This window comes from Rhipicephalus sanguineus, chromosome 3, assembly GCF_013339695.2.
Source record: "Rhipicephalus sanguineus isolate Rsan-2018 chromosome 3, BIME_Rsan_1.4, whole genome shotgun sequence".
NCBI lineage: Eukaryota > Metazoa > Arthropoda > Arachnida > Ixodida > Ixodidae > Rhipicephalus > Rhipicephalus sanguineus.
This window is the reverse complement of record NC_051178.1, coordinates 63,638,429-63,660,954: the sequence shown is the minus strand read 5'-3', so window position 1 is coordinate 63,660,954 and position 22,526 is coordinate 63,638,429. Positions and strand designations below refer to the sequence as shown.

Genomic DNA, 22,526 nt, shown 5'->3' with positions numbered 1-22,526 from the left:
GCTTCGCCCCTAAAAATCACACCATCTCCCGCTAAAGGGGATAATGAGGCGATGCGAAGCAGCGTTTCGGCATGTAGAGCCCGCGTTTCAGAGGGGGAGTAGAGAGGGGAGGGGAGGGGAGAGAGGGAAAGAGGAGAGGGAGAGTGGAGAGGGGGAGGGGAAGTGGATAGGGGGTTTGGAGAGGGAGAGGAGGTGTGTGGAGATGGCTTGCGCATGCGCAGTAAGGGTGGTTTCGCCACACACCACCACCACCGGATTGAACTCCGCTATAAGATGCTTCACATCTAAAACAGCGCGAGAAGACAGGGACGAAAGGGGCACACACACAACGCTCGTGTGTGTACCCTTTCCGTCCCTGTTTCATGTGCTGTTTTTTCGTTACAATGCTACCAAACCAACCAGCCCACCGACATGCAGTAGCTTAATAGGTCTTAGTGGCACATTGGAGACTTGGTCCCGATTAGCTTGCATCCCAATCAGACAAGCCTTAATTATAACTTAATGAGCTTAATTAGCCTAACTCGCACATTCGAGGCTCGGCCTCGACTAGCTTGCATTCGAAGTCAATCTAAGCCTAATGAACCATTTAGCATAATTAACCCTAATTAGCGCAGCATAACCTAGTCTTAATTAGCATTTGCTCGGCACATCTTGCTGAGCGCGGCACGACTATGCAACAAGAATTTCAACTCGGATTAATAATCGCTAATTAGCCACTGAGTTAATGATGCCTGGCTAATTAGGCTTTGCCCTGCTCAGCTACGCTTAATTAGCATTGGCTATGATTCACTTGGCTTAACTAGGCACAGTTATGCTGAACACGACGACATAATGATCATTGTCTACATCGCGAGTCGGACAACGGGTGGGCATAGCAGCTTTGCTGTAAAAATAAATATTGTAATTGTGCTGCAGAGCCCTTAATTGCCAATTAGCGAAACACTCTAAATGTATTGAGCCTCTCCCTCTATAGTTTCATTTGATGCATTACAATAATATCGTCCTATTAATTTATTGACCATCTACCCACACTTGATAATTGCCTACAACGATCACCAATAAACTATAATATATGTTTCTCTTGCATAAAATTTCATTGTCACCTTTAATCATTCGGTTCCATAGATCTTCCCCCAAAATCATCCCTGACTACTAACCATCGATCACTACCACTAAAAGTAGTTGCGTGTTATTATCTATCGCTGATCGTAATTTCATACATTGAATGCCGTATGCATTTCATGTAAGTACGTATGCTTCTATACTGAAATCCTTCTATTATGAGTTTAAAATTTGTGATTTCATCGTTACAAGTGATGACTTATATCGTCAGTGTGCAAATGTGCATAATGTTGCTGAGTAAACCTCAGTCAGTGTGAATACTTGCGGGTACGTCATTGTCAATTTTGTTAATTATCCATAATAATTAAGCTAAAAGACACCTAATCGCGAATTAGCAACTTGATATTCTTACATCTAATTAAGCTAAAGTACCCTAATCACTAACTAGCAACTTAAGATTCTTATATATTTCATCCTCTTCGTCTCCACTCCATGTGATACATTACAACGCGATCCTCCGATTAGTTGATTCTTATTTACCCTCTTGTGTAAGTGTAGTGTAAGTATTAATAATTACAGAGTACGATTACCATATCTCTATACCTTTTATTAATAATTAGCTATAACAGTAGCTACAGCTAGTTACATGCGATAGCAATCTAGTATCAATGGTGTACGTTGCAATACTACCTATAAATATATATATATATATATATATATATATATATATATATATATATATATATATATATATATATATATGATACGTGTCCTTCTGTACTGACCGATTTCACCAATAATTTTTAAATAAATTGTTAAGTTCATCAGTACCTTTGATTACATATACTCAACAGAGGAAGATTCGTATGCGTATCAATGTCTCTTGTTAATTCTTACTTGCTTTGAATTACGAGGAACTATTCGCCTTTTTGATCATCTGCTCTAATTAACCTACGATTTCTCATTTGTAATTATCAACTGAAGAACTCCACAGTATTCATACCATCCATATCTTGAGCAGCTTCATTAAAAACAAACTTGTATAAAAGCACTGACATTTTCACCTGTTTTGGGGCCACCGAAAACACTATGAAGCGCATGCACCCCTATAAGGTGGTTTTGCTGCAATGCACCTTCTTACAAAAGTTCCCGTCGAACCTCAGAAACTTCGCCAACATCAGCCAAACTTCACAGGTGCGAAGATTGAATAATCGAGATTGGATCACTTTAGTGATTTAAGCAGGTGAGGGCGCATTGTTTTTATACAAATTTTTAAATTCTCTCCTATGGAGTTTCATATAGCACATAAAAGTGACTCTCGAACCCAGGAAGTTTATGGGAATAAAGCAAAACTTCTCGCACTGTGAGATGATGACTCCCAGATTATATGGACGAAGTGATTTAAGCGTATATTGAGGTGTTTTACTACAATAAATGTTTAAAGGTCGTTTCCCATTCAGTGACGCTGCCACTCAGCAGCCAACGCAACAGATGGCGCTAGTTGTCGATGTCCCGAATTCCTGGACATGTGTTATAGCCGATAACGCGGCATGCGGGTATTGTTGTAAGCGGGTTATTTCATCATAGAAAACATGCAAAAGTTGACGGAGCAGCAGCTTCTCATTGTCATAACAAGTATATTGCTAAAACCGGTATCGTTACAAGTGAGTTCGACTGTGTATGTTTAACTCCATTGCGAGTAGGTGTTGTAGCTCGACTTTGCGTTCAACAGCTTCACATTGTGAGTTGGGTCAAATTAACGTCGCTGATAGAGACTCGGTGATGGTTTAATTTGACATGAAAAATATGGTCTGAAGTTCCATCACGTTAGTTACATACCAGCAACAGAACATTTAATATTCCTATACTAGTCCGGGCGTGTCCGTCCTAACAGAGCAATCTCGCACCCTTCTCAACCTACCTTTAGCTTGTAGAACTGTTTCATTTCATAGTCCAGAGGCTTGGCAAGAGCTAGTTCTCCCGAGTCATGAATGACGAATGCTGCTGCGTCGTCATTGCCTTCATCCATGAGCTCGAAGTGGACGCCTCCTTTGTCGGAACCGCTGCGTGTCGTGCGCACCGTCAACAGCGTCTGTCCAGGAGGTGTGCTCTCTAGCACACGGGCCTCGTACTCGTCCTGCGTGTAGAGAGAGAAAGAGAAGAGGAAGGCAGGGAGGTTAACCAGAAGAGAGAGAGAGAAAAAATAATAAGGGAAGAAAACAATCACCACCACACACGCACACGAGAGCGTTCCACTCAAAGTCGTTCTGACAGGCCAGTAGACCGCAGAAAGGCTAGTAGCGCTTGTAAGGCCTTCTTTAGCAATGTTAAGTCTGGACGATGGCGTATTAGTCCTTCTTCTGATAGAGGCTGGTCGTCTAACTTGTTGAAAGCACGACAAAGAGGTTCTCACCGTGTGCTACACTCCGGAGAGTCTCACAGAACATGTCGAATTGCTTCTTCGTCGCCGCAGTGTTCACAGATGGCGGCATCGCTACTCTGCTACCTTTAGGTAGCAGAGTAGCGCATAGGTCCGGCTAGCAACCACAGCTATGCGGTAAAGTCGCACTTCGTTTTTGCAGGCGACATGCCTAACGTGTCGCCGATTAACCTGTCTGGCGTGTCGAAGACCGGCGATAAACATTGGCTGTCGATGAGAAGTGTTAATTCAGTTCGCTGCAGCGGCGGCGTCGAGAAATAAAAAAATTGGCCCAAGCGGCAGCTTCTCCGCAATGCATGGTTGCTAGCGGCGTTGGAAGACAGATGCGCAACTCTGCTACCTAAAGGTAGCATATACAGTAACTCTAGTGAGAGCTACCACGTAGCTCCATCTGCTGAGAATCATGAACACTGCGGTAGCTTGCTCGAGCACCCGCGCGAGCAGACAGCGGAAGGGCAAGGTTCGCCCTGCGCAAATATAAGAAGAAGCGAGAGAGCTGGCCGACGCCTTTAAGTGCGCCCGTCGTCGCGCTCCTAGCGCCATCTCGCTGGTAATGAAGAAACGCTTATAAGCGCCTCCGTCTCGGAGGACTGCAAACGGTAAAGGGTGTGTATATAACGCTCGCCGTTAGCTACGTGAGGTATTTACGCTTTGTGGAGTAGTGCTTAGCGCACCGCGCTGCGAATTGAGAGGTCGCTGGTTCGATTCCGCACTTCGGAAGCATTTTTCTGATTTATTTTTCTTTGGGATATTGATGTATATATACATACTTATACATATACGCAGCATGACGGCGGCGACGGCGACGGCAAAAACCAGCCGAGACTGTCCATATAATTGCTATCGCAATAAAAGCACGTGCAAAAACGCATGTCTATTCACGCAGGACTAAGTCTGAATATTGTTTGATAAATCGTGCCGTTAAGTCGCTTACTACTGATGTATCTTCAAAAAGAACCTTCATGCAGGATTAGATGACGTGAGCTGGCAAGAGTGTGAAATCAAATTTCTCTGTTCGCACTACCCTTAGCAGAGTACTATGTAGGTCCAGTCTGTGCACAGCTTACAAGGTAATGCAGAAGGTAATGAAATTAGGAAGAAAAGAGAACATAGAATGCAGGCCAGAAAGAAAATGCTCTTTTTGTGTTTTCTTTTAGGAGCAATGTTGCTTGCGTCGTTAGAAAGAGTGTTAATACTTCTCAGTAGAGATGCTATCCATCATCGTCATCATCGTTATCACCAGCATATTACATGTCCATTAATCCTGCAAAATTTTAATGTTCTAAGTTTTATGCCACGTCGGTCTTCCACTACTATAATGTTAAGCCTATCGCTGTCCGTTCCTTCGGACGTTGCCTATTCCTCAACTCCCTTGTTATTCCTCAACTCCTGCCTATTCCTCAGCTCCGTTGTTATTCTCGAAGTTTCCGCCCAATATCTACCTACTGGAAAAATGTAATGACTGCGCATTTTTTGTTATATTGAAAGCTGTAAGTCACCGCTGATGATCTGGGAATGCCTGTCATACGCGCTCCAGCCTATGCTTGTTCTCCGACAGAAGTAAATTCATATTAGTAGGCTCTCCTGTTTGTAATTTACCCAACTATTCGCCGCGAGATCGGGCTATAGGTGGCAGCACCGTCGCCGCGTTTGTGTGGATAGGCGGTCGGCGGCGCGTATACAAATGTACGCAGCGACGCGATCGCCGTATGCGGTTTGAGTCGATTGTTGGTGAGTAAAGCGCGTGGACTGCAGCCTAATGGTGATGTATGCGCCCTCCATTGCCACATCAATGCACGCAACCGTCCTAACGTACCTATTAATCACAAGTGAGAGAAGTGCAATCTGCCAATCAATGGGGTACTGGCCTTCAGTCACATTCGTGTTTCGCCCCGTGCTCGATGTTTTTCTTGTTTTATTTGCACGTGTTTAAATCGTGTTTTGCCTATACCACAATATAAACTGTGATGCGCGACTGAGCCATTGAAGTATTTACTTCTTGCTCTAGCGGCTACAGAGAAAGATAACCTGTATTTCTGCGTAATTAGACGAAGTAGAACTTAGTGCACTCTGCTTTTCTGTTTGCATGAATACGCGTATTGCTGTAGAAATGCGTGGTTTCAGGTCTTTTTTACCGCTTACCTTCCTTTGCAGACGATAGTTCATGCTTTGCGGTATCACAAGGATTTCCAAATCGCCAACACATCACGAGATGGTGTCACTAAAATTCTGCAGTCACACCTCGACATTTAGTACTTTTTTTTTCGTTTAGGACGAAGCCGAATGAATTATGTGACGTGCTTGAACGAGAAAGCAGTACTCACATTGAAATGATTTTGGCGAATGGACGGTACGATGGTTAGACCTAGCGCCATACCTACACGGTCGTGTACTCACTTATTAGAGTGCATGCAAGTCTCGTAAGGCGAAATGCTTATGTATATCGTGCAGGCATACGTACAAGCCTTTGATACTGTGCTAGCACAGCGGAATAAGCTGTAATCTGAGGACGCGCATGACGTACGCACACATGCGAACACGGTGTGGGTAGCAGACGCCGCAAGGAGCCATCCACACCGCGGGGTTTCGTGCGCTCGCCGCTAGGTGCCGACTCTGCTCGATCTCGCCGCCAATACCTACGCTTTTGCAGTTTCTAGGGTCTGTTAGAGAATCCTGAATTCTTCTTCTAGTCAGGCTTTTCAACGTTATTTTTATGTTGCGTAATTATATTCAGGGCCACTTTACTACTTTCCCTGTTAAAGTATTAATCATTGTTATAGTTGATCGCGGTTATTGCAGAAGAGCACATTCCCGCCTGTGAACCATGTTTTAGCAGCGGAGCTGTTTAGCGGCTAGGGTGGCGTTGCGCCTCGCCGAAAGTGGCGAGGAGGAGGAGAGGTTGAGAAAAGGAAAAGGCGCAACTTCTGCAACCCTAATTGGGAGCACGGCTCAGCGCCTGTAGGGGAAAAGGGGAAAGGGAGATAAAGATGAGAAGAGGGAGAAGAAGGAGAGGAGGAATGCTGTCCATGACCGAGGACGCGGCGGGCGGCTACCATAACCGGTTGGCCAGTCCACTGTCCTCAAGTAAGCGAAGGACCACCTTGAAAACCTGGGTGTGGTGCTGTACAGGGAATAGGAGGTCCCTCTGTGTAGCCGCGGGAGTACCCTGGCGACGGAGTGCGGCAAGCAAGGCGGCTCGTTGAAAGTGCCGATAGAGAGGCTCGCTCGGAGGAGAAGCCGAGGGGCGTCGTTGTACGCTCGCTCATATGGGGAAAGGGTGTACAGCCGCGGCCACATCTGTGTAGAGCGCGCGCGCAGCCGGTTTTTGCTCTGCGGGGCGACACCTTGAGGCAGTTTCGGGCTCTCACATGCCACGACTGTACATGCCACGACGCCTCGCCAAACTCTCTTGTCGAGGCGGGCATGTCATGCACAGCAGCAGCAGCTCCAACGTTAGTTGCGTCCCGGCGCAGCCGTGATAGTAATACGCGTTTTGGATGAGTGACCGGGTGGAAAGGGCCACGGAACGCTATCGAAGCATTCCGGCGCGGCCGTGAATGAGGATATCGTCGCACGAGATCGACAAGGATTAACCTGAAGAACAAAGAAATCCTTATAGCAAACTGCCGTAACTTAGGAACAAAATCTACTGCCTGACGAAAGGGGCGACAGCAGATGCAATATAATAATAAAGGGCTTACCGTCACATAGCTTTACAGAAGTAACAAATAATTAATAATTATAATAATTGTTGGCGTTAACACTCCCAAAACCACGACTTGATTATGAGAGACGCCGTAGTGGAGGGCTTCGAAAATTTTGACCATCTGGCGTTCCTTAACGTGCACCTAAATCTAAGTACACGTGCCTCAAGCATTTTTGCCTCCATTGAAAATGCGGCCGCCGCGGGCGGGATTCGATCCCGCGACCTGCGGTTCAACAGTCGAGCACCATAATCACAAGACCACCGTGGCGGGTAGAGAGTAACAAATAAAGAACAATGTTAGAACACAGCAATACTTCGAAGAGACTTGCAAAATAGAGAAATGCAATAGTCTGACGAAAGGGGGGCATCAGCTTCTCTGTTTCCACAGCTTTCACAGAGTGTATCTGGGTGAATGTTTTAAGCATTGGCAGTTAAACTTGATTACTGTTTTTCCTTTAACTAACACTTCGAATCGTTCTGAGCACAAAGAGCGTAACATTGGATAAATTGTATCTTCTTGCCGTGCCACTTTCTCTATGGTAACTTACTTTTTCACACGAAAGTGTTTTATGCGGGGACCCACCACGGCTCCACCCACGTATTTCCGCCACGGATATGACGTTGTAAAATATACACTATCAGATGGCAAAGAAAAAAAATAGAAGAAAGAGTTCCGTTGCCGGGAGTTCAAACTACGACCCGTCGCTCCGCAGCGCGCGGCGCCAAACCACTCGGCCACCGAGCATACGTTCTTCAGCTTACTAACGGCAAGCTATTTATATACACCATTTACCATTGACGGCACTCAGAGCTCGGTGGCTTCAGCGTGTTCTTGTTATCACTACCGAGATGGCGCGACGGGCGCGGAGGATGCGCTTTAAAGGTCGTCGCCCCACGCGTTGCTATGCCAGCGCGCCTCTACAGGGGGTGTCTCTCGTGCGCGCGCACTTATCTCGTGATGGGGGCGGTATGTACGTCTTGTGCTTTCCCCGCAAGTTTCCGTTGACGTTGCAGAGAGAAGTAACAATTGTGACAGCTGTTATTCGCGCTCGTCCTGCGTATGTTCTTTTCGTGCGTTCTTTCTGCTTTAGAGCGCGCTGCAAGTTTCGAGCTGCTTACCGTTCTTCGCGTAACGTTACAATTCGATGCAATAGCATTCATCCTTCGCATTTGTGGCAAAACAATGCACAATAAACGCTCAACTACCCGATTCCTACGAAAGTAGGATCAGCCATGTTTTTTTTTTCTTGTGGAGATGCAGGGTAGTTGTGGAGTCTCTGTAGACGCCGGCAAAGGCATCCACATATGCATCAAATGCTCCCTGACAGCGCAATGCTTCCAAATCTGCTGGAATCTCCGTTGTCTAGAATACCTTATGTTAGTATATCAAACCCACATGAATATTAGTGAGAACTAGCAGACAATAATGCCAAGGAAAGTATAGGGGATGTTATATGTAGTAATTAGGATATAAATCTGAAGAAATTACAGTGGATGAAAAGATAACTTGCCGCCGGCAGGGACCGAACTTGCGACCTTCTAATAACGCGTCCGATGCTCTACCACTGAACTACGGCGGCGGTCATCCTCCTGTCCACTTTATGGGGTATATATGTGCATTTAAACCTAGGAGTGTTAGCCCAACCTGGAGTTTCCTGGAGTTGTTGTCTTTGTACTTCCGCTCCACGTTTATTCCCTGGAAGGGGGCCGCATGTGCTCAGCGTTCTGGTGTGTGCATCAGATCTCGTGTTGCAGCGATTTTGAGCCATATTTTCTTGGCTAAGGTTGAAAGAGCTATAAATAGGGGCTTGTGTGGTTTGGCTAATAAGGTCTTAAGGTACGTAGATGAGTACCTATTTTTTGTTGACGCTCTCAATTTGAGCCACAGAATAGTAGGTGTGTTGAAGGTCTTCAAGGAAGAAGGGCTTGACATGAAGTTTTTTTTTTGAAACACCCAAAGACCAGATCATCCACTTCCTAGGCCTTCGTCTCGTGCTAGGCGGTTCGAACATTTGTTGGAAATACATGCCTCGTTCACAAAAAGCCCTGATTGACTTCCACTCCGCGCATTACAATTTGGTAAAAAAATTGGATTGCTTTTTCTCGCATCCCTTCAGCGGTGACCAAGTCATACCAGCATTTAATGCATGCGAGCGCATTGGACCAACTGAAAAAGCTTCGTGAGGCCGGCTACCCTGTAGGCAGCATCGCCATAGTGAGCCAAAAATTTTTGAAGTTTGTCAAAGCAAGAACGTATTGCGAACCCAATGTTCCGACGGAGGATAGAAATAGCTATGCCGTCATGCCGTATATACATGGTCGTTCTCATCGAGTGAAGCAGGTGGCCTCCCGATACAATGTTGACGTCGTTTTCAATGCTAAGAATAAGCTCAGTTCCATAAGCCCAGCTCTTCACAAACGCCTACGTAACCAGGGACTGCCGAGGCACACATGTAACACTAATCACAGTATGCCATTTGTTTCCTGCATATGGAACGTGGTTTAATTAATTATTTTGTCATGTGGTCATGGCTACATAGGTCAGACTGGCCGCTGTCTAAATATTAGGCTAAGAGAGTACCACAGCTCCCTAAAAGGTGCTCCCTTTTGACACCTCGCGCGTCACTGTCGACAGTGCAGGCGCAATACCGAACTCAACATCGTGGTTTGTCAACAAAACCACCGTTCTTTTCAGGCACCGAAACAAGATAACGAGAGAAATAATCAAAACTTTCCACATCCACAGAACTGCTCCCACGTGCGTCAACCTACTGACCTACTAAACAGTTAAGTGGCTCATCTCGATAAGTCTTTGGCGCTGGGAATAGATCAGCGGCAGCGACGCACACGCTTGGCATGATCCGGGTCTTTTCACCACAGTTGTTTTAGCTTAGTTTTGTGACCCACATGCGCAAAAGGTAGCTTTTGTTATTTTATTTTTGTTATGTTTTTTATCTTTGAGCTGATACTTGCTCGCCAATTGTCACTTTGTTGTTTCACGCATGCGTTTTCCTGTTGCTGTTGACTTTTGATGTACCATAAAACCTGGCCGCTTTCTGTCAATAAACTTTAGTTTGACGTGAGCGCTTGTCTTGTCTAGCTATTATTGTGTATTTTATGTGTGTTGCGCTTCCGTGTACCTTCGTGGGGGCTCTTTAGGTATTGCCATGTCAAGACATCGCGTTTGTTGTCTTCCCTTCACATTTTATGTATAGAAATGCGTAATGAAAAGGGCGCATTTTCATACATGAACAAGTGAATATCATATGTTTCTTGGTGCATTTCTCATCAGTTTCTTATCCTCGTGTGCTCGTCTGCTCCCTTCTGTTGTCCTCTGTCGTTGCTCTACTAAAGATGGTTTATATGTTCTTATGCGTGTATACTGAATGCAAAAATTTGGTCAATAGAGGTCTCGAGTAATACCTTCAGTATTAATTTTCGTGAACGTGAAGAAATATGAAACGGATTAAATTGATAAAAGCTGTACGTGCTTCTGCTGCATGTATCTTGCCTCTGTTGAGGTGTTTATTAGACGGCAGTCGGCGACGATGCTCAATGGCGACAGTCAAGCAAGAACACGAGCTCAGAGCGCGAGCGGGAAGAGCCCAAGAGGACGACCCACTACAAGGCTATAGAGAGCGCAACCCCTTACTCAACTCAAAGGCTTCGCTACAATTTCCCCGGGTACGAAAAGGGAGCCGTCCGGCGACCTAACAGCTCGTCACTATGAGTGGGTCATAGTAGGCCTTGAGGCGCTCCACGTTGACTATGTCGCGCCCTCGACGGCGCATGTCCGAATATGGTTCGATGGGTTCGATCACGTAGTTGACCGGGGATGTGCGCTCGACGACCCGATAGGGGCCTTCGTATTTCGGCAGTAGTTTTGAAGAGAGGCCAGTTGCAGTGGTAGGGACCGAGAGCCATACGAGTGCTCCAGGGAGGAACGTGGACTCAGAAGTGGTGGTGCCACCGCGAATGCTCTTCTGCCGCTCTTGTTCCTGCGTTGTAAAAGTCTTGGCAAGCTCGCGACACTCTTCCGCAAGCCTGGCTGTGTCAGAAATCGGCGCACACTCGGTTGAATCCGGCTTGTATGGGAGTATCGTGTCGATGGTGTGCGACGGGTGCCTTCCGTACAATAAGAAGAAGGGTGAAAACCCAGTTGTGCTTTGAGGGGCGGTATTATAGGCGTAGGTGACGAAGGGCAGAATGACATCCCAATTTGTGTGATCGGCGGCGACGTACATTGAGAGCATGTCGCCGAGCGTGCGGTTAAAGCGTTCGGTTAGGCCATTTGTCTGCGGGTGGTAAGCAGTAGTTTTGCGGTGAGCAGCATGGCACTCTTTGAGAATGGCTTCGACGACTTCCGACAAGAAGACACGGCCTCGATCGCTGAGAAGCTCCTGGGGTGGACCGTGACGCAGCATGAATCGGTGTAGCAGGAAGGAGGCAACGTCGCGCGCTGTAGCCGCTGGGAGGGCGGCGGTTTCGGCGTATCGCGTTAGATGGTCAACAGCGACGATTGCCCAGCGGTTACCAGCCGATGTCAGAGGAAGTGGTCCGTACAAGTCGATGCCCACGCGCCCGAACGGACGGTTAGGGCAAGGTAATGGTTGTAGACCAGCGGGTGACACGTACGTTGAAGGTTTTCGGCGTTGACAATCGAGGCAGGAGCGAACGAACTTCTGCACGTAGCGGTACATCCCTCGCCAGAAGTATCGTTGTCGAATGCGATGGTAAGTTTTGGATACCCCACAGTGCGCGCATTGTGGATCAGAGTGGAAGGACTCGCATATTTCAGAACGCAGACTGCGGGGTATCACAAGTAGCCACTGGCGGCCATCGGCGTTGTAATTTCGTCGGTGCAGTAGATCGTCACGAATGGCGAAATGGTGGGCTTGACGACGCAACGCGCGAGTGGTTGGTGTTGCCGAGGGATCAGTGAGCAAGTCTATCAGCGAGGCGATCCATTTATCCTTGCGCTGTTCGGTAGCGATGGTGTGAACGTCGATGGAAGAAACAATAATGTTACGTGACGAGCATGGGGTATTGTCGTCAGGCAAGGGCGAGCGCGAGAGGGCGTCGGCGTCAGCATGCTGGCGTCCGTTGCGGTACAGCACGCGGATATCGTAGTCCTGTAGGCGAAGTGCCCAGCGGGCGAGGCGGCCTGAGGGATCCTTCAATGACGACAGCCAGCATAGTGCATGATGGTCGGTGATGACATCAAATGGGCGACCATACAAATAGGGTCGGAATTTCGTAAGGGCCCAGATGATCGCCAGGCATTCCTTTTCGGTGACGGTGTAATTGGTCTCGGCTTTAGTAAGCGTACGACTTGCATTTGCCACGACATATTCAGGGAACCCCGGTTTGCGCTGCGCAAGGACAGCGCCAAGGCCAACACCGCTGGCGTCTGTGTGTACCTCTGTAGGGGCCGTAGGGTCGTAGTGGCGTAGTATGGGAGGCGACGCCAACAAATGACGGAGCGTTGCGAAAGCGTCTTCGCACTCTGACGACCACGAATGGAGGGGCCCGTTACTTCCGAGGAGCTTCGTCAGCGGCGATATGATAGTCGCGAAGTTTCGAATGAAGCGCCGAAAGCAGGAACACAGTCCTACGAAACTGCGCAGTTCTTTGACGGACGTCGGTTTCGGGAACTCGGTCACGGCCCGAAGCTTGGCTGGATCGGGGAGAATTCCGTCCTTGGACACGACGTAGCCGAGTATTGTGAGCTGCCGTGCTGCAAATCGGCACTTCTTTAGATTCAGTTGCAGACCAGCGTTGCTCAAACGCGTCAACACATGCCGGAGGCGTTGAAGATGCGTGGAGAAGTCTGGAGCAAACACAACGACGTCGTCGAGGTAGCACAAGCACGTGTGCCATTTCAGGTTGCGCAGAATAGTATCCATCATGCGCTCGAAGGTGGCGGGCGCACCTCCACCAATTTGTTGAGGTGTTTATTAGACGGCAGTCGGCGACGATGCTCAATGGCGACAGTCAAGCAAGAACACGAGCTCAGAGCGCGAGCGGGAAGAGCCCAAGAGGACGACCCACTACAAGGCTATAGAGAGCGCAACCCCTTACTCAACTCAAAGGCTTCGCTACACCTCAAAATGTAGAGCGTTTGTAACAAACGGATAAACGCCCGATATTTTTGATGGCTATGACGGCAAGAAGGCTACATAGTACCGATGGTTCCACCACTTGCAGACGCATATTACGCAACCCTGATTGGCATACAATAAACCTTAGACTTCCAAGGGCTACTGTTTAAAATTCAACTACATATTAGGGCGAATGATGTTTGTATATTGAGCCTCATTTCTTATTCGTCAGCAGGCTTAGCACCTTTTTTTTTCGTGTGGTATGCGTGTTACCTGAATGAAGTGTAGTACATGAGGCGGGAACTTGTCGGCAGTGAGCGTGAGCGTGGTGAGCGCGAAGCGATCCGGGTTGTCGTGCTGCGTGGCCCGCACCACCAACGTCACGGGCAACGCGAATCCTTCGGGCAGCGGCCGCACCATGGACACGTGACCTGTCTGCGGATGCAGGTCGAAGTACGAGTACTCGTTGGCATCTGCAAGTCGTAGAGAGAAAAGAAATGACGGTAAGTCAATATGAGCAGACCAGAAGCACGACGCGGCGCATAGAAAAATCTAAAAAGACGTAAGGCAAGCATGTTCGCCAGGAATGCGTTCGGTTAGCTACTTCGCGTTGGTCTATAGTCCTAAGAAAGAAATGGCAAAATTAAATAAATAGGCAAAAAGCAATCTTCCAGCAAAGTTCTGCACATGTTTTCTTATTTGCAATTTTCGTGATCTGCAAGATACTTCAAAACCCCAACATTGCTTATGAAACCACCTCTAACTGCGTTTTGACTCTCTAAATTCCATAGGACTTCAAGGAGTGCCCGCGAAGGAAGTGCAATTTGCGTCTATAGCATAAACGTCGGGCGAGCGGTGTTTATTGTGACTTAAAGCTGTTTCTTTATTATCGTCAGTGATAGGGATAGTACGATCACCGAACGACCATTCGCGATCAAAAGTGATGAACTGCGCCAAAAAGACAACGAATCGACCGTGACTGTTGGCGTTTCAGCAGTTTCTCCAGTGCAAGTAAGTGGCTTCGCGAGGGAGGCAGCCTTCAGAGCTTTCAGTCTCTTCACCGCCGCGAGAGACAAGGTTTAGAAGGCGTACTTTGAAGCGTACCCAGTAATGTGGAGAATAGGCGTGAGGATTAAAGATACGGGTGAATATGAAAATTAGTCATGGCACAGTGTAATTTTCATGAATGCGGGGCATTGGGGAGGTGTGAGGTAGGAAGGGGGCAGTCACCTTATAGAAACGCTGACATTCAATGCAGATGCAAGTGATAACTAATTAGCTATCGAAATATACAAAAAATATAGGTAGATAATGCAAGACAAAGCAACTGCAAAACATGGACATATATTTTAAAAAGAACAAAAAGAAACAGAAAGATAGGTATCACGCTATAGAGTACGCTGAACATAGAAAAGCCTGGTTAGATCATATTCGCTAGGTGTCAGTTTTTCACTGTGCTCTTTAGAACAAGATGAAATTCCCAATGACGATCATAATGTCAAGTTGACGTAACACGCTTCCATCACGTACACAGAAATAGAGCCTTCGTCGTCGCCCTTAGAGGCAATGCGCGAATGGTGCGGCGTATGGCTGCTCGCGTCCATATGCGGTCATGTCTGACCGAAAAAGCGAATATATTTTGGGATTGCTGGCAGAAATCAACATAATTATGCACGCCACCCCCGTACACGCGATACGCATGTGAGCAGTAAACTGCTGAAGACTACAAAGCGACGCCATCTTTTCCACTTGTGCAGCTGGACGACGCCCTTGTCCGCGGCGAACCGTATGGCGTGAATTTCAGTTCTCGGATTTTTTTCAAACTTGACAACGTTACTCGCGCTATGGTAGATTGTGATATGAAAAGTTGCATGCGACATCGTCCCTTTTGAATGAGGAAAAAGAGTATTTTTGTTGTGACCTCCAGTGTGCCAACGGTGCAGAAAAATCTTAACCTGTGCATGTAAATACATGACAGTGGATGTCTTATACGGGCTTGAATGTATACGTAAGGCGACTTACTCAAATCGGCGCGATTTTTTTGTCGCCTGTTCTTAGCCATCAGAAAAATCAAGTATAATTTACCATCTTATTTTCCTTTGCTTAATCTTAAGGTATGAGTCTCACCGTCATGGTGGCGGGTAAGCTGACGGCGGCGCATGGTAACATCGCGTTTTCGTGAGGCCTCGCTACGCTCCTCGCACCTACATGGTGTCGTTTTAGCAAAGTAAGCTGCTCAGGGTGTCCCTGTTACCGCGGCACCTCTTTTATATTTTGTTTCAGAGTAAGTAGCTCAATGGCCTGCGGCAGGGGAGACGTCCAATTGGTATTCGCAGGCCCGTCCACCTGGCGACGGCTCGTGGACTTTGTTTCCACGGCTTTATAGCTAGAACAGGCTAGCTGTAAGCCACGCAATGGATCACCCCTTCTGTAATCCTTGGGAGCCAGCATTTACGTGAACATCTGTTACACGATGTATATTGCAGTAAAAGAAAATAGTAAGTCATTCATGGAATTCGCACCTGAGTTAAACGTGTACTTGATGGGAGCCTTGATCTCTTCGTCAGGATCTTCCGCTTCTATTTTGCTTGGCTTCACGTTCAGCGGTGTGCCCTGCAAGAAGAGATTCCGATTTATATCTTACAATCCCTACTGAAACGTTCCGTATGCCATTCCAATAATTCCATATGTTTTCATACGGAATCCAAATGTTTTCCGTATATTTTCCATATGTTTTCCATATATTTCCGTAAGATTTTTACGGAAACATACGGAATTATTGGAATGGCATACGGAACGTTTCAGTAGGGATAGCAACTCGCAGGATGCATCCTCTACATTTCGGAGGCATGGCGGCAAGCTAACCTGAAAGAAGCAAGCTGAAAAGGAAGCCAGACGCCACCAGTGTACCATAGTCGCCCCTGTGAATTTTTATTATCGCGCTCGATACTCCATCCTCCCTCACCCCCCAACCCGGCCGGCTTTCCTAAAAATATTAACCTTTTAAAAAGTTATCTGCTTGGCTGTTTGAGCACTATGGCCACATATTTCTCACGGGTCTCTTCAGTTGCCCGTAGATTCGGCCTACGCCTAATATCAGAGCGAAATGACAACGCTATAACATACATCCAGTAAGTGTTGGCATAGCTGAGTCGCCCTTTTTTTTTTCGTGCGTTCGCGTCGCTTTGCCTTACCCTTGTGTCTCCAAGTTCCCGTGAATACAATTTGCGAGTTGATTGGTGGGCAGACATCACTTACCACAACTTGGAACGCAACGTCAGCTTACCAGACGAGTGTTGTTGCGCAGCTGCACGAAGTAACTTTCCGCCCCGAACCTGGGGTTCTGATCATCAGCGTCATGCACCACCACCACTAGTGTTGTATGAGAGCTTTGCGGGGGGTTACCCTGGTCCTGTACATAAAGAATAAAATAAGTCAAAAATGTATAATTACAGTCCTAACCAAAAATCTCATACGACATATATGGTGCATCTGCAATAATTTCGTATGAATTTTTCTATGGTCATATGAGTCACGCTTCGGTGGTACATTTAGCGACTTCGTGTTTCAGCATTCCGCCTTCATTCCAACGCTCACAAGGAGGAACAGTTTTTTTTTTATTTAGGATGCCCGTCCAAATTATTCTCAGCGTACATCCGTGACCAACCGATTGAATGTATCGCAAAAGGCTATCAATGCGCTAATGGCGTCATCAAGACAACACCTTCGGATAACAGCTGGTCCTCGCGGCTACGGTTGAGACGGAGCAAGAAGCGACCAGCACCGCACAGTCTTTGCGTGTCATGTGCTTGCTGAGGCATCTGTATTACGAATTGCTTCGTTTTGTTCATTATGGTTACACAAACAACGAAGCAAAGTATCTTCATTTTGCATTAGTAACGTGTCTCCATTGTTATATTTTCGTAAGACTGCGCACGCTTGTCTGTGCTCAAAGGTAATGCAGCTGAACAAGATAACGTCTGAGACCTCACCTGCGCCCTTAGAGTGATTGTGAACCTCGGCAGTGACTCGTGGTCCAGCTTGTCAGCGAGCAGCAGTGTGCCTTCCCACTTGTTCTCGAAGGCCAGCAAGTGCTGCGCGCGAGGTAAGAGAAAAGACTTTTGTCAGGTAAAATTGTGCGTGTTTAGGTCACAGGTAAAATTTTGTACGAGCGAATAATTACCCAGAAATGAAATATGCGCTATCATAGTCTTACACGACTTTTTTTGCGGAAAAGAGATGCCACGTGAAATAGCTAGCAGCAAACCGAAACAGCATCCCATATTCGTTGCTCGTGTAGTACCGAACGTTGTGCCTCTCATACACACACCCTTAGATATAGTATGTATGTATGTTTTTAGCGATAAAAAAAGTATCTGGCAGCGTTTTAGCTTTAATGATAGCGCTAAGTACACGCATTCGGCGTGGCTTTATAAAAGCGTATGGATGTGCGGGAGTGAAATTTTGAATAAGAATCAACTGCGAATGGAGCGAGCAACTGCCTTCAAATATCGAATTGAATATCGAATATGTCTTCATCATTTTCACCAGCCTTATGTCCTTACGTCCTGATCTTATGTCCATTTCAGGTCAAAGTCATCTCCCAATTATCTACAACCCACCATGTCTAGCGGCCGACAATTCCATTTTGCGTCTCCAAAGTTTATAATTTCGCCGGTCCACATAACCCCTTGCTACCCTCGGCCGCGCATGCGTCTTTTAAACGTTACAAAAGGAGGAGTAACAATAGCTTTCACTACTGTTTCAAAATAAACAGTCAAATTGCATGTCATTAGGCTGCAGCACATTGAACATATTTTTCGTAATGTTCTCATTGCAAATTATCCTGCAGTAAAATTAACTAGTATTTGATACGTTCACAAGGCGAGTACTCTTGTTCATATGTGCTGTAACAACACATATGAACGTTTGGGGAAGCTACACACTAGTGGTGTGAAAACTGAGAAAACAGCGGAGCTGGCCTTCCCGTCGTTTCTTTCCTCCTCAACCTCACTCCCTTTCCCACTACTTGCTCTACTGTACAAGACTGTGCTATGGCATACCCTATCCCCTCCTCCTTTTGATCCTTATCACCCTCACTTCCCTTTCCTACCCATAGCTATACTATACTATACGAGGCTATGCTATTCTTTGCACTCTCCCCTCCTCCTTTCCCTTCTCCTGACCCTTACATCACTCCTCACGTAGCATAGTTCGGCTTAAATTAGGACTAGCAAGATCTGACGATGCATAATGAGGTTTAACTTAACTAGACATGATTAGGCTTAGGTTAATTAGGTTTAATTAGACTTAGCATCATTATGCCTAATTACGTTTAATTAGATTTAGCTCAATTAGCTCGAATTCAGTTCTGCAATTCTTAATTAGACTCAATAAGACTTCGCTCAATTAGTCATGATTATGCGTGACATTAAAATTTGGCGTATCTAAGCTCAACTATGCTTAACTTTCCCTGAGCAGGCATCTCGCGTGCTAGGCGACCCGAGATGCCATCTAAGGTAGAGGTCATTCATGATGATGATATCTTTTGTTCAGGACGGCCTAACCTCGAGCTTAAACAGCTCGGCTGTTTACAAAAACCGTCTCGCTTGTGCACACTTCGACGCTTGCACATTGCCATCTCTCTTTCGAGGCATTGGTTTCCAAACATTGGCTAGGTAACATTCTAGGAGGTTACATTATTGTATGCGGTTATACAACGTGAAATAAAAACATCTGTTGTATCAGAGAGCAGCGTTATAGAGCTTAGTGAAAAAAATTGGCCGCGTATCTGCGTGCTTTGTTGCAAATGTCGTCTAAAGACGATAGAAGAGGCGCTGCGTGAGATATGGACGCCATCTGGCAATACGTCGGGAAACATGAGTGCTGTGTTGCGGGCTGGTAGTCCCGGCGCAGCAGCAAGCGAAGAACGGCGGTGACCAACGCGACCGGTGGGGACGCCAGCCAGCCCCAACACGCGGTTTGGCGCGAAGCGCCGAAGCAGAAGAAACGTGCGCACTCAACGAGTACTCTCCACACACCCTTTTATTTACACGTCGCCTGGGCAAAACAGGAATGCCAGAGCGGCGCCCCATGGCATTCGTAGAGTGCAATACTGAACCGAAACCGAAACACAACAATGAGCTCGTGCAGAGGGCACGGAGGTAGGCAAGTTTCAGCGCAGTCGCATTTTCAGCACAGCTTAAGAAACTAGGGTCTCTAGAATTACGTATCTGTGTATTTTCTATTAAAGGAACACACCACCTAATACTTACCTAGTGATGTTGCGCCTCAGATATGCATAATGTTTGCTTTTTGATCAACAATGTACACATGTATGAACCTACTCAGCCGTTCAAGATGGCTGGCCCTTGGACAAGTGGTTCAACTTTGGCCGGGTGGCTGAATCGAGTGACGTGCCGACAAACAGAAAGACAGACAGACAGACTAAAATTTCTGCGTTTAAGTTCCCCAAGAAAGACTATCGTCTTTAAAGGAAACCGCCCCTGTGGCCTGGGCGTCCGGTGGATAAGGCAGAAAAGGAGCATGAAGGTATTTCTCAATCATTTCAGCACAAGATTACCAATTTCTGGGAACGTAGCATAACGTTCCATGACCTGAACGGTGACGTCCAGCAACCGCGAAGTACAACGTAATTTAACGGGTACGTATTAGCAATGGTTTGCTTTAAAATCACAAAGTGTAACGTTTTTAAGTCGTTAGCCTTTCGTATATTCGAATTTCTCCGAATATTCGCCTCTTTAACAGCATAATCGGTCGTGCCCGAATTTTCGGGGAAATTTTAATACACATTTTTTTAATCAACCATACTTGGAATAAGGAAAATATTTTATTCGTAGTCGAAATATCAAATGTTCGCTCACCTCTATAAAACGTTGCGTGTTGCTGTAGCGGGCAGATACATTAACTTGCTTTGGCGCCGATTTTATTACTACGCATATTACACACCCATGGCCAATATGTACGAAGAACAAACATCGCTAGCACGAGGTCATGGTTGGACATAAATGCCATCGTAAGTACTCGTAGCGCAGCGAGACAGGACAACAGAGAGGAGCAGACAAGCACAGGCGCCTGTGTTCGTCTTTTCTTTTCTGTTCTGTCCTGTCACGTTGCGCTACTTACGATGGTAAGTCCAAACACCAACTCGCCCTACAATCTACTCTTTTGAGGTCCGGGTTGCCTGGAGATTTCAAGATTTGTAAATTTAAAAACTAACACCTCTACAGCAGAGAGCTTGAGGCTATGCGATAGGCGATTAAATAAGTAAAAATGAGCAATGAGAACGTTAGCACGGCATAGAAGAGCACAGTGAGATAACTGGGACACAAGGTACAGCATCTGCATTCTTTTTTTCTGCATCTTTGCTTAAAGCGTTCGTCGTCTGGTTTCATCAAATTCAATCAAGCAATGGCATGAAGAGAGGACAAGGGATCAGAAGACCGCAGCACAAAACAACTCTGCAAGTGCGAGATGGTTCATTGTGGTTTGATGGGAAAGACTTTCAGAAAGTGCAAAACACGGTAGAACATGTAACTTTCTCCTGCCTTTTTCCGGTGCAGTCACAGCACTACGTCGTCACTGGCTGTCATTGGCGGACGAGGAGACGGTAGCCCTACCCCAGGGGCTTACCTAGAGATCTTTTTGGGGAGGTGTCGGACCACCCGTTAAGAACGTTCGTGCGCCTGTTTGTATATGCGCATGTATACATGTATCTATACGATTAAAAACCGCAGTGAAACACGTGTAAAAGTATTTATTCTTATGTATAGGCCGGCAGAGTGGCATTTCTCAATAAATTAGTATGTGCACGGCGACAGAGTTAAAATACATTTTGCAGCGATACATACACAAGTACACATGCGTATACCGAAGGGATTTTATGCGTATCTGCTGTATCTATGCACATCAGTGGACGCAGATGTTAGTCCTGACAATGCACATCAATGTGCAACTGTCAGAACTACCAGTTTCTTCAAAAGTAACTGCATGGAAACCAACTCGTAAAGCAGGTGCTGTGACTCCTTGTATTGATTAATGGTAGGGTCTGCCCTATTAGCCCGTAAAGGATGTCGTGCAACCTTAGAGTGTGACTAATGGTGGTTTATGCCGACTAGAGTTCTCTTATGCTAGCAAAAAGATGACATGTTTCAGCAAATTTCGGCCGACGTAATGTCTGCTGTTATAAGAGCAAGCCTGTCTTCATTGAATCGCAATCCAAAGTTGATATCGCATGTGCACAGGCTACGATCTCAGTTTTTTCAGCCTGAAATTTTCTAAGATGTGTTTTTTTGTAAATTTTCACTTCAGGCTTATTCACGAAATCATAAGACTCTTCTAATGCATAACCACCAATTATCGAATGTGTAGTGGTGTCTACAAACCGTCGTTATTCATAAGTGCTCAGGAAGCATAAGTCTTCCGGCTCAAATCAACTTGCTTGGCTTTGCCAACCTGTCCTTTTCGCCTTTACCCATATTACTGTTTAATTACGGCGCACAACCTTGCCCGATAATTCTGCATTACCTCACGTAACTTTGTCATACACGAAAGTGCGATTTTTCCTCACTATTTGCTCGTGAAGTGCTTATAGTTAAGTTGAAGTAGCAATCTACAATACACACTACGATAACGAGCCACGAAGGTCGAATTTAAAAAAAAAAATGCGTGCAACATACTGAGTGTGGTCCCTCATCGACGTAGTACTCGACGGTGCTGAAGGGACCAGGCTGGTCCTTGTCCACGGCTCGAATGCCTTGCATAACCGTGGTACCAGGAACAGTGCTCTGTACCACGACAAAGGCACAAAATGATCTTGCTTCAATATTGTAGCATTAGAGGTCAACACAAAACCGCATTACACTAGTAGAACATTATTTTGCGAAAGTATTCTCATTTATTGCATTTACATGACAGGAAAACGTGCATTAGTAGCCAAAAAAATACACGACTTCTTTTTTTATTTTATAACCTATCCACAGCAGCCGCATAATCGCATCCAAGGCATCTAGCTTTGCTAAATACTACCATATTCACTAAACTATTGAGGCATGTAAAATTGAAGTTCTTACCTCGCTTACATTCAGGAAGTAAGGGGTACCCTGGAATTCCGGAGCATTGTCGTTAGCATCCGTCACGATTATTCGAACCGGAACAGTGATGCTCTGTGAACAAACGGAAAACACACGTCGGTATC

The 22,526-nt window shown here is 46.2% G+C and overlaps 1 protein-coding gene across 1 annotated transcript in view; it reads right to left on the bottom strand.

Annotated features, from left to right (window-relative positions):
• The window catches only part of LOC119386682 (protocadherin-16), a 203,509-nt gene that overhangs the window by 41,066 nt on the left and 139,917 nt on the right, over positions 1–22,526 (bottom strand). Inside the window, exons 4-10 of the mRNA XM_037653973.2 lie at positions 22,402–22,494; positions 22,009–22,116; positions 17,302–17,403; positions 16,596–16,721; positions 15,832–15,922; positions 13,583–13,782; positions 2,984–3,199 (exon numbers count right to left, since the gene is read on the bottom strand). Coding sequence (XP_037509901.1) covers positions 2,984–3,199; positions 13,583–13,782; positions 15,832–15,922; positions 16,596–16,721; positions 17,302–17,403; positions 22,009–22,116; positions 22,402–22,494 — 936 coding nt within the window. The remainder of the gene's footprint in view (positions 1–2,983; positions 3,200–13,582; positions 13,783–15,831; positions 15,923–16,595; positions 16,722–17,301; positions 17,404–22,008; positions 22,117–22,401; positions 22,495–22,526) is intronic.